This window comes from Dromaius novaehollandiae, chromosome 8 (assembly GCF_036370855.1).
Source record: "Dromaius novaehollandiae isolate bDroNov1 chromosome 8, bDroNov1.hap1, whole genome shotgun sequence".
NCBI lineage: Eukaryota > Metazoa > Chordata > Aves > Casuariiformes > Dromaiidae > Dromaius > Dromaius novaehollandiae.
Window position 1 is genome coordinate 14,088,954 of NC_088105.1, and position 17,041 is coordinate 14,105,994.

Genomic DNA, 17,041 nt, shown 5'->3' on the forward strand with positions numbered 1-17,041 from the left:
GAGGGGGCTTGGAACAGGGTGCGGAAGAAGGAATTGGTAGGTGGGGAGAGATCAACATGTAAAAAGTTTCTGTAAGCTGGCCCACACATGCAAAGAGGCACATAGGTTCTTTACAAGGTAATGACCTTTTTTTTTTTTGCAATATACAAGAACTAAATAACTGTTACCAAGTTTTTAACTTGAAAATTAATAACACATTTTTCTGCTTTGTACAATACTGTTCACTTAAAATTCCATCATATTGAATGCACACATGTGTACACATAAATGCATATGCCTACTACAAAATTTTCTGTTGAGATTTGCTACCAGCTGAAAAGCACTAGAACTGCCACTGCTCAGATTTATCTCATTTTCCTCCAAGAGGAATTTTGAAAAACTTTCCAAACTACAAAGTAGATTCTGTTTTGTACACTGGTGCAAACATCTGAATAAATCTTGTGGAAGCAAGTCACTAATCTCCATGGAGTCACCCAGGACAGTGAATGACAATTCATTTTGGTTGCTGACCTTTGTCTCTACCTGTTCTCTGCTTGGATCCTTGCTGCTGTTGGTGGAAACTGCTCAACCAACTGCTAAAGGCAGAGTCTCTCACAGAGCTCAGAAGGCACTCAAGCAATCAAAGAACAATCAGAAAAGGATAAGAGTCCTGTTGGGAAGAGACTGTTCAAGCTGTTCAAAGCGTTCCCTGATGAACTGTATGTTGTTTCACATTTGGAAACAGTGTCAAGGGTAAACTTTAGTACCTAAGTAAAATAAAGAACCTATAGAAAAAAGCAAGTGAAGAAGCTCTGAAAATGTTTCAAAGCAAACACTGCTTCACTTGCACTCCCTTATTTGCTCTGCCAGGATTGTGGCAGCAAAATGAAATGGCAAGTAAGTAGAAGTGGCAAAGGTTTCCCCTCTTCCCCAAAGATCTGGCTGAAGCATGAGAAGAGGCGGGAGGGGATAAGTTCTTTCCTGAAGGCTCTGTTAATTCCTCACAGAGAGACCCAGCCTCTTCCAGCAGCCAGTTCTCTGCAGGTGGGCAGAGAATTAAGGTGGGCTTAAAAGAACAGCAGACAGCTGGGAGAAATGCTTTGTTGTCAGCCAGCTTCCAGATGCTTGCTCAGGATGTGCTCAATCCCTGCGGAGGCAGGATAGGGTGAAGGGAGCAGTGCTCTGAAAGAAGACAGAAGGGCTCTTCTTTGGGCAGAACTTTTGGGAGAAGAGTCTCCTCTAAGGTAATCTACTAATAATTGAGATAAAATTAAACCAAGTTACCTACTGTCTCTTTTATATCTTATAATATCTTTCCTAGCACCTGGCTGAGTGTCACAGATGAAGCCGTGCTTGATGCTATTGTTTACTCGAAGCTGTTCTTTTGTCTGATGTGTTTCAACATCTCTGCCCAAATCCCTGGACACTTCTTACTTCCTGGATTATGCTGGTGTTTTGAAGAAAAGAAAGAAAGAACTCAACTAACTATAATTTCACATTGCTTCATCAGTAGTGAAGGGTGTGATTTAGCTCTAGATTCTGATGTGTATTTTCCAAATCATATTTACTCTGATAACTGAAAAGTTATTTTGCTTACAGTAAGACTGAGTAACATTTCATGATGAAATACTTTCTAAATTAGGACTAGAGTTCACTTTTAAAGTAATGAAGTGTCCATTTGCACATGATAATTCAGCTCAGCCAGAAAAAGATTCTTGTAATGGACAAGAAGAGGGAGTTTCAGGCAGAAAAATGCCAAAAATAATTCTGATACAATCTAATAAAAATTTTCCTAAGATAGCTGGTTATATATTATCACACTTGACTTGCCATACTGCATGGGAAAATGTAATTATCAAAATGCTGGAAGCCTGAGCTGATTTTTTTTTTTTTTTTTTTTTTTTAAGTTCATGGAAATTCTGCATCATCAGACAATGTTTTCAGCATGCTTGAATTTAACAAAACATTTGGGTTTCTGATTCATTTGTGCTGTAAAGCATGTAAGTTTTAAAAAGGCATTACATTGTGTAGATAGAAAGAAAAGTTCATATTGTTACAGGGTTGATGATGTCTTTGATGACTCTGATGGTGATTCTGGGCCCCAAACATGCCTTATCGTGGCAGTTCCTTAGCGTATGAATTAAGGATATACAGTTCATGCCCTGTCTCTCATGGGGGACTAAAATAGAGATCACGAACGCTTCTGATCACTAATAATCTTGTGTCCTTAATGCAAAGCTGTTTTCTCTACTGTCCTGCAGCACTTTAATGTGATTATTATTAATATTGACTATATAGTGCTGAGTCGTACTCGTACTGAGTATTACATGACATAGTGGTGAACAGCTGGGGAAGCTGATGGAAGGCTGAGAGAAGGCAGTCAGCGTCCTAATAAATCAGTAAGGCCAAGGAATTTGCCCTACTAGGCAGGAGCAGGAGGAGCCCAAGTGAGAGGGCAAGAAGCAGGACAGGCAGTGGGCAGGTCACATCTGTGGGATTACAATAGATGTGTCTTGCTAAGGGCAAGAACAAGTTTTTTTCCATTCATAAGTGGGGGTGAAAAAGTGAAGCTGATTTTTGAGGCCTGCAAGGTTGGCATGACAGGCAAAGGACCGAGGATGGGCCCTGTTACTAGGTTTATTACATTCATATCGGACAGTCGTAACTCAGAGCATCCACAAAGGGATGAATTTTACTGCATAACATTCTACAATTGTTTTACCTAAGCAGTGCCAATCTCTTTGTCCACAAGCTAAATGTCTAATATTTAATCAGAGTACAAGCTGTGAAGTGCTTTTAAACTGAAGGCAGAGTTCAGTACAAAAGTGAAAACTAATGCTGTGCTAGCTTTGCCTTTATCTTTCCAAATCCCCTTAAAGTTTCAATAAAACTTTCAGCAGAAGCATCACTAGCTGGAAGAACAAGGAATTAATGTGACTCAGATCAACTGGTAAAGGGCAATTGGGCAGTAAATTAGGAGGCTGTTGGTTTCATTTGAGACCTAATCCATTCCCTGAGCCTCAGAATGCCAGGGGAAAGGGGTGATGAACTAATTCAGTTGAATGACATGCTATGAAATTCTAGCTGGTCAGATAGGGGACTCTGAGGGACTGTCCAGTATCCAGACACAGCAGGCCACACAAACCCAGTAGGCTGATACTCAATTTCAAGAAAATTAACTATGTAAAAGTAAGACAAATGGTCAGGAAAAAAAAAAAAAAAAACCCTGAGAAGCAATAGTGCAAAAACCAAAAACCTGCAAGTAGCCTGGTGGTTGATCTGAAATATTTCATTAGAAGCCCAGGTAGCATGTAGGCTGCAATTTAAAAAGGAAGCAAAGTGATCCAAACTCCCACCCTGTAAAGATCATTGAGAAGGCTAAGGAGGCATTGTAGTGCCAAAGGCTGGCATTTAGCTTATCCAGATGAGAATATGAAAGCCCAGAGAGCATGGCAGATCAAATGTGAACACAAGATCAGGAGAACTAAAGAGCAGCCCCCTGCGAAAGAGGCTCTAACTGGTAATAAAAAGTTTTTTTAAAAAAAAACCCAGAGTAGCAAGGCAGTCAGTGAATCAGTCAGTGGGAGCACCTGGTGAGCAGTGGGGAAAAGGGGCACTCAAGGGTGATAAGGCCACAGCAGAGAAATTCAATGAATTGTTTTGGAATTCGCTGCTGAAGGTGCTGGAGAAAGTTCCCACACCCAATGCAATCTTTGCAGCCACCAAGTTAGAGGAGCTAGATCAAAATGAAGTACCCCTAATGAGCTATATATAAATCACCAGGACTGGATGGCATAACCCCAGGGCCCTGAAGGAGCTAGAATAAGAGACTGCAGAACTGCTGGCCAAGGCATGTGGCCTCTCATTAAGGTCACAGTGACCAGGCCCTGGTGACTTGCCAGCATCCCAACTCCAGAGGGGACCCTGGGAACTACAGTTCAGTGATGACGAAGTTTGATTTCTTTTTTTCGAAGCTACAACGACAGACACTCTTTCTAAGTTTGATTTCCATATACAAGTCAGGCACATCTCTTTGAAATTACTCTCAAATCATTCTCTTTCATGTTTTGGACTTACCATTGATGTTAACAGCTGGCAATACTATAGACATCTTTGGTCTTCTGGTCTTGTTATGTGTGGTGGCTGGCAATAACAGGTGGTCCTAGAAAATAGGGGAAAAGATGTGTTAAATCTACCCTGGCAGCACAGAGCTGGGAAAATTCCACTGCATTCTCTGTTACAGGCATTCCACATAAAACTATTTACGACAGCTTAGCAATTTCAAATTGTCGAGAGAGTCTTCCAAAAGTCAAAGCAATTGCTCGTGCTGTGTAACCAAGCAATCCCTATCACATGTGGAAGAATATGAAAAAGCCTTGATCATGTGGAAAGGGATGGAAACTACTATTAGGCCCTAGATCAACAGAGCACTTATGTATATGATTAAAGTAATTTAACTTGACTTCAATGATATTTAAACATGTGGTTAAGGGCTCTGCTGAACTGGAGCCTTTACTGCCAGTGCTGTTTGCTTTATACATAAATGTCATCTTGCTATATCTATCTTGAGGTCTACACCACATGCCTCTTCCAGCAGGACCATATCAGTCAGGGTTGTGATGGGGTGTGAAATGTGAGCTCTGCTGACAAAATCTACCCGGGAAGTTTGAAGGCAAAGCTGTGTTTTTGCCAGAGTACTTTCCTTCAGCTGTGAGGTGGCCAGGTGCAGTAGGAAAGAAATGTTCAAACTAACTGTGCTGGGTTTTAGCAGTACAAGCTGCATCTGCAGGAGCTCCAATGTGGACCTGACCTTCAAGGAAAAACTTCTTCAGGCTCTTTAACTGTTATTGAAGTGAATTTGCTGGATTTGCAGACGGGAAAATATGGTTCTTACTGACAGAACTAACAGAGCATAAAGTGCCAGTCCAGGCATCTCTCATATTTTACGGTGCCGATCTAGATGGACCAAAGATCACTAAGGACAAGGAACGCTTCCCCTCGCTTTCAAAGGTTAGCCTTCCTGATAGAAGCTTGCTTCACTACCCTGCCTCGAAACGCAGTAGGCATTGTGAGGGAGTTGTATTTGTTCTCCCTTAGTAATTAGGAGCAAAAAACAAACAAAAAAACCCTGTTTATGTAATTGACAAATCTAGTTAAATTTCTAACTCAAACTGTAAATGAGATAAAAACTGCTAATCACTAAGTATCTTCTCCAACCAGTGTGTTTGGCCCCCTCTTCTGTAATCCCAACAATTACAAATTCACTCCCAATGTCACTGGGAAGAATGAAAGGCAGCAGGTGCTGCCATGTCACACACATGGGTACTAACTCTCCTAAATGCACATCTGAGCATCTGCCTCTTGTTTTTCAAGACCCAGACATCTATCTCAAATAAGTTTTTTTAAAAAAAAGGAAAAGAAATGATTTTGATATTCTCATCTCATGTTTTCCCATCTGTAAAACTCCCACAGTATTTTACAAAACTGGCAACTCAGAAAGGCTTTACAGGAAGCCCTTTGGTTAAGGGTAAGAAAAAGCACCCAAACACCCTGTGCTTTGGGACAAGGTTATCGTTCAGCAGAGTGAATCATACTTTCTCAGGGCATAGTAGTTAGCTTCTCAATTTTGATAACTACATTCTTCCTAATTTAATATCTAAATATTTAATTGTTATGTCTAGGAATCAGGGTACTGAGTTACACACATGGTTAGGTGTTAAATATATTAACAATATTTTGTAGATACATTTCAGAAGTATCACTCTGTTCTCTCCCCCACAAAGAAAACACAGACAAGTAACCATGAGAAGAAAAAATAACTTAAATAAATGAATCTAATTAAAAACATCTTAGTACTAAAATTATAAAACCACTCTCATCTAACCATTCTCAGACAACATATGTAATTCCCATTTCATTCCTGAACCACTGAGACAACACTCAGTAAGACAATGAACTTCACAGAACTGTTCTGAAATTCAAAGGGGCATGTGTCCCAAGGAAACAGCCCAAAGTTGTCAATTAGCTCTACATTTTGTAACAGTGCCCTTGTCACGATCTGAGGACTATTTTTAACAGTGCTTTAAAAAGGTTATCCTTTTTTTTTTCTTTTTGAATGCTTCTGAGGAGCCAAAACATTGAGCATTATCTAGCAAAAAAGACAAGTACTGCATAGATTACTACTACTATTTTTTTGCTAAGGTACTTCAAGACGGGCAAACGAATTGATACTAACTTCGTTTTGCTTATAATGGCACCTTTATTTACTGCATGTATAAAATGTGAGGAGGTACTTATCTAATATAGTAAGAACTATCACAAAGACTTTGTAACCTGAATACCTCTACAGCAATAAACAGCAGATGACAGAAATACCAAATGACTAAATAGCACCAAAACAAAGAAAATTCCTCAGTTTCCCCCTCTATCACGACCTCCTTGCCTGGCCCTTTAAAAAACATTCTAGTGCAAACCAACAGTTTGAAAGGTTAGATGAAAAACTGGGAGCATCCAGCAGAGGTTACCAAGTTGGTGAGAGGTCCAGAGCATGGGGTATCTGCCTACAAGGAGAGGTGGAGGGTGCAGGGCTTGCTCATTCCAGCAGCGAGCAGGCTAAGGGGCAACCTAACAGCAGCTCGCCTCCACCTGAAGAGTAGCTACAACGATAATAGAACAAGCTCTTCCGTGTGATGCCAAGCGATATAGCTGGCGGCAACAGCCACAAACTGCACCATGGCAGGTTCAGGTTGGACATTTGGAAACACTTTTTTCATGAAGATGGTGGTGCAGTCCTGGAACAGGTCAACAGAGAGCTAGGGAATCTCTGTGCTTGGAGGCTTTCAAGACTCGGCTAGACAAAGCCAGAGATGCCCTGTTTGCAATACATCCACTTCAAGCAGGAAGTTGGACTAGGGATCCTCAGAGCTTTTCCTCACCCAGCGTTTCTATGATCCTGTGACACTCTTCTTGCAGACTGTGTGACAGATGCTGTCAGTAACAGCTTCTTACAAGAGTCCTACGGTAACTACAGAGGCAGTGCAAACACCTCGGGCCACTCCAACACAGCCAAACTATATGCACCAATGCTGCTGGACAGGTTCGGATTCCCTCAAACTTATTTCCTGGAAAACAACAGTTTATTCTAAACCTTGTATTCACGATGGGATATAAAATGAGTCTTTCTTATTCAGTCTCGGCTAGAAGCCAATATATATCTTTAATAACATGAGTTAGATTTAATCTCAACTAATTTTAGACTTCTGTGGATTGTCTTTCAAGAGTTGTGAAGAAGAAACCTCACAGCTCATCACCATTTGCTCTCCTTCTTCATAATTTCTGCTTAACAACAAAACCACCAAGTAGTCTTCTGCTGGGTCAGTCAACTGAAGGGGCTCAAGGAGGGACCAGGGCTGGTGTGATCATGTGGCAGGAACAGGGAGGGAACAAAGTCTCCCCATTTTGGTAGCAGTGAGTAGTGCAATTGGTTCAGATGTGTGGCCCAAGTCTAAGCTGAACATGTAGGCTCTATCTAGTTGACCTCTCATTTCGCTCTATCCTAAGATAGCTTGGAGAGGACCAGAGCTCCACAGATGCCTACTGCTCTCCACCGACTATAATAACAAGGACGAGATCAGACATGGGCAACTGACTTTCAAACACCTTAATCTATATTCAGTGAATCCCACCCAGAAAGTCGTCTTGCCCTCCCACAGAGGAACAAAAAGGAGCCCCATTTTCTAGACAACTACAGACACAAAACATCAGAGTAATACAAGAAGAGGGACAGATACATACAATGACAACATTATAATTCAGTTTTATCTAATGAAGTGAAACTTATTTTACACAAATCACAGCAGGGCCAACACATCCTGCTCAGCTACACAAAATCCCATTTGAGCCAGAAACTGAAAAGATAAAACTTTCTATTATCAGAGCACTGCTATCAGCAGTCTCTCCAAACACAACCAGACAAGATCAACCCACTGAATCTGAAACAAACTGCATAGGAAACCAGTTTCATTGAAGCTGCTCTGCGAACCGAATCCAGACATTTAAAGGGACTTCCCTTTATCTCTCAGGTTCTGAAATGCCTCCAAAAACTACACAATGATGTGGTACATTCATGCATCAATTCACCTACTCCCCTTCTGTTTTACTGGTATAGTTTGAACAGTGTGGGAAGAAAGACCCAGAGACTTCTGTTTCCATAGCAGATAGTGAGACAGTGAAGTCATTTCCACTTGCATTTGTGTATCCAAACATGCTTTGGAGTTTCCATACAACTCTGTGTTTCAACACCAGCTTTGGAAGACAGACCTATAAAAAGCCAGTCAGCTGTAGCTCCAAACTGCTAGCAGGAGCTAATGTGCAAGATGCACAGATTGTCTGGAAGTTGAATACAGCTCATCTCTGCTACAAAGAACTGGCTGCGTCTTTAGTGCTTTTTTTAACCTGGAGTTAGGGAAATTTATCCATCTCCCTACCATCTTTTTCTTTAATATGCAGGAGTGTCTCTCTGACAATTGGTCCTAACTTGGAAGGTTTCACTATTACCCGCATTCTACATTGAAGGCAAAGGTAGTGGCAGGCACTCTGCAGAATATCTTAAATACTTTGTCTACAGTTTAGCTACCCTACCTACAATGTTCTATTGAGTGCAAAAGTCTTTAAATGGTCCACAAGTTTTATTTGAAAGTATTACCTAATTATATATATATGCAACATAAATCACTGTAAAGATTAATAATTAGAAAGAAATAAGACATGTATAAACATTGTTCAAATATATTTCTAACATGTGAAACATTTTCTTGTCCTATCCTGTTCTGAAGCATGCAGAATTACACCCCGGGGGGGGGGGGTGATGCTATTACTCATCCCTACTTTTAAACACTAGACAAAAATTCCTAAAATTTAAGTGCTGTTTGTGATATTGACACATGGAATAAAGCTGAAAATGAATAAAAGCAAATCCTACAAGCCAGCATCTGGTTCATGAGCATGAATGTCAACCAGAGGCAGAATAAATCACAGCTATTGCCCAACAACATATGGCTTTGGCTTGGGCCAAGATTTACACTTAGATGAGATGACAATTTAAATAGACTATGCAAACCTGAGAGTGCTGGCAGAATGACTGGAAAAATATGAGCCTGGAAAGACAATATTTCAAATAAGACCCTAGCCTCAGCATTTTCATTCTGCTCTTGATCATCTCTACAGTTTGGTGATACTGAAGCCAGATGACTGATAGACAGACAGGTAGACAGAGAGACAGAGAGATAAAAATCCAGCCACAGATGCATTACTCTAATTTAGCAAATTGGCATACAGAAACCTATTTTTCCTGCAGATAAAATCTGAGGCTGTCACTTGATATACTTCTGATAATCATCTTATTTGTTAAGTCTTTGCCACCACAAAACATTCAGAGCACTTCATAATTAGAATATAATTAACCAGAGTCATAAATATTTAGAAATTAGGTACCCCTAGGAATCTGTGAATCTATGAATCTAGAATCTTTCTACTTGTCTGGCTATTCCAGTGTCTGCTGATCTGCTTCTGGATTCAACAACACATGGAGTTGCAATAAAAATTTTAAGGCTTCTTACGTAAGATCAGTGTTGTCAGGGCTCTAACTGGGATTAAGCTTTGGAGCCTTATGTATCTCTAACCCCCACAGCTTCAACTGGCAATGGAAATCCTGTTCCATTGTACTGGCATATTCCAAAACTGTCTGCTCCTGGAGCTTTAACCTGAGTCTCATGACATGTGGTTTGTTTCTCAAAATCCCGGCTACCTAGACACATGACGATCTGTGGGCATCCTAGCTTTCATTAAAAAAAAAAAATGTTTCCAATTCTCATAGTTAAGGGACACAGAGAAAACATCATCACTGAATACCATGAAGTTTCATTAAACAGAGGGTAAATACACTATTCCAAAGGTCTTTTGGATTTGGGGGGTTATGTTGTTGGTTTTTAAACTATCATCACTTTGTAGGGCTGACTCTTGGCTTTTAAACTATCAGAATTGGAAATACTGCTTGTCTCAGGTTTTGTTAAGCCTGTTCCATAAGGCATGGTGCAGCCGGTGACACACAGTTCCCCGGGGTTAGAGTGCCACATATCTATAGAAAATCTACAGAGCTCCTCCTCCCATTTCCATGTGTTTGAAAGAAACATCCGTGAGTCAATCTTTGCAGCATGCCTATGACGCAGGAAAATACTATTCATATAGGGAACATTTAAAAGAAGATGTGCATACATTTGAAGAATTTCCAAGTGACATAGGACACAAAAGAACAGATTTTGAAACCTCCTAAAGCCCTGCATCCTCAATATGAACTATCTTTCCTCCTACCTCTGATGTTACTTCTTTGTTGAATTAATTCACCTAAATTTTTCTTAGCTGTTGTGCTTAGGTGTGGATAAGTATTTTTCAAAAGCATTTTCAAGTATCCTGCACAAAAGGATTACATAAGTAGAAAAGAATTAATATACCTGGATTTAAATGCACTTGTTGCAGTATATTTAGTACATCTGTCTATGTAAACATTACTAGTTATGCTATTAAAGGGCATGCCATGCCGTTGACCCTTCTAGAGCAGTTTTGAGCACATACCCTCCAAAGTACAGATGTGATTCATGTCGAAGTCATGACTCCACTCCTGCAAGGCGAGCCCTACCTCGCATCTCTTCTCAGGAAGGTATCAAGATGTTTAAATGAGCCTGGTCCTCCGTTATAGATCCATCTCTGAACAACTAAGGATAACATTTTCCAAAACAAGCGACGCCTGTTACTTTACAGGAATAAAAGTTCCAAGTAGACTGGATTAAAATACGAAAGGAAAATCTTAACGTGCTAAATTACTGCAACTAGCAAAGGCACTTGCCAGAGCACAGGGCAAAGAGTCAGGCGCCTCAGCACGCCAGAGGGTACTCTGCCCAGACAGCTTCAGAAGAGTTCTTATAGTAAACAAAATAAAATGTACCTGGGCATGTTTCATCTCTGTTTATGACTAAAAGGCCATCCAAGGAATCATGTCTCAATCTTTTCCAGCTTGAATCTTCATAGATATGATTCTAGGACCGTATTACAGCTATTGCTGATAGAGACTGAAGAGCTTCCTACACCCCACTGAAGCATTGGCAATTCCTCAAAGTTGCCAGGGGCACCATTTTTCTTAAACTGTATTACTTTTGGTAATGTTCAACATGGACTGATGGCTCAAACACTTATCTACCAGCTATCTAACCACACCCAGCTATCTCAAGAAGAAGCAGATGCAAATCAAGTATTTATTTAGCCATAAAAATTGTGCACCAAATTCATATATTATCTTTCAAACCTAGCTTTTCTGAGCACCTTCAGAGATTTCAGGTCAATGAGATGACACTGGACCTTCTTTTCAGCTAGGCTTTTGGCTATAGAAAGGCTATGAAGTAAAAATGTGCTCTTTAACAGGCACAAAAAGCAGTGCGCAACTTCAGAGACCTGTACAAATTCTCCAAGGAGTTCAACTTCTTAAAAACCCTTAGCTGACAGAGGAGTTCCTGGGAGACTACAATCTGTGACTTGCCAATGAGCTAGCTTTTCTTTTATCTGCCACAAATTTCACACTTTTTAAAGATTTCAGTTTAATTCTTTCAGGCTGCCTGGCTGCTGTCAGAGACGTGAGGTTTACACCCTGATCTCCACTGAACCTTCACCGAGCGATGCTAGTCTTTGGCATGCAATTCCCAACCGGGAAGCGGTAATTGTTACGCTGGAACTTGACTCTCAACACAGCCGCAACTGAACCTCAGCAGCTCTCTTAGGCATGCCTCTTTGGACACAAAAGGAAGACGTTCCCTAGGGAAGGGCACTTACTGCAACATACGCATGGTCTAAAGGCTGATTCTCATTTACCCCAGCAGCTCCTGACACTTCCAAGCACTTAACAGGGATCATGGTGTAAATGAGAATCAGGTCTTGGCATATCTGTTTCTGGTTTCCTCTGTCAGTTCGAAGAACAACTGAAGAGGACATGTATGGAAGTCTACAAATTTGTAGAGGAAATGACTGCATAATTTCACTATTGATTCGTTTGGATGATGGCAACCATATGGTGTCCGGAGGATACAACACACTAGATACAGCACTGGCCCATTTGAAAATGTCAGAATTTTCTTGCACTACTGCTTTCACTACCAGAGGAGGTCAAACAGGGCAGTAACTGTAAGGCGAAGGGTGCATTTGAAACTACTGCCAGTCTACCAGTCTGACCCTTATGTCCGTAAAGCATGGGAAAGGTTTTAAAAGCAGAAAAAAAAGAAAAAGAGAAAAACAGTTAAAACCTCTGCACAAACTGTGATTCATAGCCACAATGCTTGCCCCCATGACACCATGAACTGTACACGCTTCCCTGTTTGTTAAGTTGGTGTGTAAACATTTTTTTTGGTTTCGTTTTTGAAAAGGTAACCCTTATAAATCTAAGTACATTCTCTCATCCTCACATCATGGACCCTCATGGGGTACAAGTACATGACACACACAGGGTCAGGAAAGTGGGTGGAAGATGGGATAAGGACTGCAACGGACTCACAGAAAACCCGCAGCAAAATTCACAAGGTCTTAGCCTCTCCACACCAGCTCTTGCCAGTCCACCCTGGGAGGCCACAGCAGTGGCACTCCTTCACATTAACCATTTAACACAAATTGAAATAGTACCAGTTTTGCATATATTAGGCTTGCAGTTATGTTCCATTCTGTGTTAGCTAACAGTGATTTTTCAGCATATTAAAAAAGAGATGTCATAATTGAGAATTCAACCCCTCCTTAGCCATAGAATTTAATTACTTTTCTGTAACTCCTTATTTTAAGCCAGTCTTGTAATACTGGAGGGGGGAACTATCCCCTACCAGGAATACTCTTAGAAATGGTGGTTCACATGTGAGAATAGAGCTTCTCTTTCTGTAATTTGCTTTAATTTTTGCCAAAAGTGCTCTTATTCACAGCAATGCTATTCCAAACCCAGCATTTCTCTGCACAGGTGGCTTTTACAGCCTATACTTTGCACACAGCAATGAAGTGATGAGATATGCTTTTTATTTAAGTGTTTTACCAGAAATAGCTCAATCCCACAGTCAATAAAACGTCCTATAGTATAAGATTACACCTTTCTGACATTCCCAGGCAATTTTTTTATAAACAACATTTAACTGTGCTCCGGAACAGCTTCTGGTCACTTTATCACTGCAGAAGAGAGAGTTGTTAACCACTTTAGTTCCCACATGAGAGACCCACATGAGAGACCCTTTAATAAAGAAGCCTTTCGTGCCTTTTATTATGAACTGAGCTATTGCCAGATGTCATCTATGCTGGGCTCTAAAACTAAACTAACTGAGAAGCATCTCTGTGAATCAGAGACCCTCAGGAAAATCCCAGAACCCGCAGAGGAACTGAAAGTTCACTATGAGACAAGCCTGCTTTTGAGGAGTTTCTTCTTTTGTCTTCAAAGGCAGTACTGTTGCATATCTACAAACCAGGCTCAGCTTGGGAGGTCAGTACTAAGCTCTTCCTCGGTGTAAAGGGAGAACCAGTGGCAAAGAACCTCTTCTGGATTAAGGACTGACTAGTATATGGAAACCTGCTGTGAACTGTGTCCTCTTTGCAGCTCACAAGTGGAGACAGCAAATATCAGTAAAGCAGGAACTCCTACTTCATTTTGGCCCTTCACCTTTTGGATTGAATTCATGCTACATTTCCTTAAGGATCAAAAGTAACCTAAACAACAGAGGCCAAATTAAAGTGACTGAGTTTGAATATTTAAATGGACTTCAAGTATCTCAGGCTTAGACATTTATTCAGATCATCTCTGCAGCATCTCTTAACTCCTGTAAGATCCAAGACATAATAGCAGTCACCTCTGTTTTAGAGTAAGCATGTCTCCAGGTGAAAAAGCAGAGGACAGTTTCACAAGATGACTTGAGACAAATTATGGCTTCCTGCTGCTGAAGCTGCTCCTGATTTCCTCCTCTTGCCTGTCCTGGGCTGGGCATTGCTGCTGCTGGCTTAGAGTTGATGCTGGTGCATCTGATTCCAGGGAAAAACAATTCATCTTGCTAAAATGGCAACAAATTAACCCAGCAATGCCAGGGTTGTGGATTTGGGGTTTTGGTGTTTTGCCAAGAGGGAGAACTGAACTACCTCGTAGCTATTTGACTGTTCTGGCTCATACAATAGAGGAGAGGAAAGGGGATCCCAGGGCAGAAGGCAGAGAGATGTGTAGGATAGAAGGAAGACTGAGAGCAGTTCAGAACCTGTGAATTGTTAATTTGGCTCATATGCATCACAAAACCGCACTCAAGTTTTGGTGCTACATTCAAAAATGTCTGCTCGAGAGACGGGTAGTATCAGGCTCATGAACAGTGCTGAATGATGTCCATATTCTGCCCAGAACAGGTAGGGATAGTCTGTCCAAGTTTGGACAGACCACATTCAGTTCATTCACAATCATGCTGCCTTTCTTTCTTTTCATGTAATAGCTTGGTAGTTACCACATTTGCCTAGAAATTGGAGAGAACCGACTCCTAGGCCCTCATCAACAGAGGCAGACCCTCTGCCTACTCCCAAAGAGAGTGCACGTAAGCCTCAGGCTATGAGATAGTGTAAATGAGTGCATTTTCCACTCCTGTTGAAAGTAGACAGTCAGAACCTGCTCCAAAAATTGCTATAAGCAGATGCCCAGGGAAGACTAAGAACAGTGTGTACAGATATGATACTTTCTCCTAACCGACTTTCAGCCACTAAACATTTTCAACTACTGTTTTAGAGATTTCCTAGCAAACATCTGACTTCACATATTTAATAGCTATTAATAGATTTCTGTTCTGCAAATTTTCCCAGTCTCCTCTTAAACCCATAGAAACTCACAACATCCACAACATCTTTTGGCAAGGAGTTCCACAAGTTTAACTCTGTTGCATGAACCATCTCCTTTGCTTGTTTTGAACCTGTCTCTAGGTTTGCTTGCTGCAACTCATGCCATTTGGTACCCTACTCCGTCCTCTTTAGGTAGAAAATAATGGTTACAACTGAAAATGGAGTGAGAATAAAGGTGCAAAAGAATCTCTCAGTACTGCAGCAAAGTTAGAGAGCCAACAAAAGAATTTTTGAATACACCACAGAATACAATACAAAGAATACTCAGGTACACTAAAAGACAGCTGTAGAGTAGATGCCACAGAAAAAGGGTAGAAATGGATATAACATTTAGATTTCTTTATTCTTATGGTTTACAATCCCTTATTCAACTTCCAAGACCATATACGAGGAATCATTCTTTAAGAAAAACATTGAAATACGCTGGTAATTAAGCATTAATCAAACAGTGGAGTCTACCTAGTGGCCTCTGAGAGGGAATTCCTGTCTCCCTTCAAGAAGCAGAATATAAGCACATTTCCAGAGGACAAGCCCGCTAACTTTCTGCCTTACTGAAATGTCTATCTTAATCCTGTTAACAAAGTGACATCAGCTGCTTCTGAACAGTTTCTGCTGCCTGGACTCCATCAGCTAATCTCACTCTTCTCATTCCTCTGCAAACCTGCCTTTGCATAATTGCTTTAGACAAACCAATCCCATTTCTACCCAAGCTTTTTTGAATCTCACTTTTGACTTGCAACACATCCTAAGTAACATACATTAAATACCATCAGCTTCCCTTGTGAATATGAAATATTGTAGGAAATCACAGTTAGCAGAAGCTTATGTGTAGATACATTAATTAGGCACAAAATGAGACACAGCAAAACAAATCACATTGCAGTGAAGGAGAATGACAGCACTCCATTTTTACTGTATTTTTATCATAAATGTACTCTTCCTTGTAGCTTTTCTCTTTTCTTCTTTCCTTAGGAAGGGTGTACAAAAGAAAAACAAAGCCCTTGTGAACAAGGAGGGCACAGGACAGAGACGAGAAGAAATCCAGTCAATTAAACTTTTCTGCAGAACTGCTTTGCAAGACTGAAAAGTAAAGAACAATGCATGCATTTGCTATGACGTAATTTTGGTTTGGCATCAGATTAAAAAAAAAATTCCTAAACGCAGAGTAAGAGGATGGGAAGAACAGAAATCTATGTTTAAGTAAACAGTTTTGGTTAAACTCATATAGGAAGAGTTTTAAGTTCTTGAAAAGACTTCGATAATTTGTGTGTGTTATTTGTGGAAATTAGTCAAACTTCAAGATAAAGTGGAAAAAATACACGTATGAATAGTTGACTCAGTTCTGTGCTGCCGTGAAGACAAAGAAAATCCCAGCTTACATTGGTTGAAAAGTTGCTGTTATGTTTGATATGGATCAGATTTTCTTCTAACGGTTCTTGCAATTAAATCAGCATCATAAAATAAAAAAAGTTTGCTCTCTAAGTTATTGGAAAATCATAATTCTTTGCCATTTTGTGTCCTTCCCATTGGCTGTATCAGCACAGAAAAGCACTTTATTTGTAACTGCCGCTTGAGTTTGTCAATCATCTTCGCAGACTTTACAAAGTTACAAGACACAAAAGGAATTGTTTTACGACTACTAGCCATAAAAAGACACTCCCCTCCTCTAACTTCACTGCAGCAGAGCTCTGCTTTTGCATAGCAGCTGCAGGCTATTAGTTTTGCAACTGCAATCTGTAATTGCAAAAACATGTAATTTAGGTAGGGCATGTGAATGAGGCCCAGGAAAACCAAAAAGGATATAATCCAGATTCTTTGCTTCTCTGACAAAATGTTAACCCAAAGTTTCTATATTTGCTTGCAAGACCTCAGGTCTTCTACACAAGACAAATTCCCGGATTTACTACCCAGCTGGAATTTGAGCCCAAAAAGAGTTTGGAGGATACAAACTAGAGCAGGGAAAGTTATTAACAACAACGGCCCTTTTTCTCCCTCCGTGCTGCCCTTGCAGGAACAGGCTGAAAGAGTGGCAGCCCTGCCACATAAGCAGGCAGCCAACCAAAGCAGAAAAATTAATATGTGGTTTATGGGCATGCTCCTTGGATCCAGCACTGTGAGACAGACTGGATCA

The 17,041-nt window shown here is 40.5% G+C and overlaps 1 protein-coding gene and 1 long non-coding RNA gene across 2 annotated transcripts in view; one reads left to right on the forward strand and one right to left on the reverse strand.

Moving 5' to 3' along the window:
• ATF6 (activating transcription factor 6) overlaps positions 1-17,041 on the reverse strand; it is a 98,507-nt gene that overhangs the window by 19,628 nt on the left and 61,838 nt on the right. Inside the window, exon 15 of the mRNA XM_064515742.1 lies at positions 4,057-4,141. Within this exon, the coding sequence (XP_064371812.1) occupies positions 4,057-4,141 (85 nt within the window). The remainder of the gene's footprint in view (positions 1-4,056; positions 4,142-17,041) is intronic.
• On the forward strand, positions 905-16,392 carry LOC135329012 (uncharacterized). The gene is made up of 2 exons (XR_010390131.1): positions 905-1,223; positions 15,883-16,392. It is a non-coding gene; the product is annotated as an uncharacterized LOC135329012 (long non-coding RNA).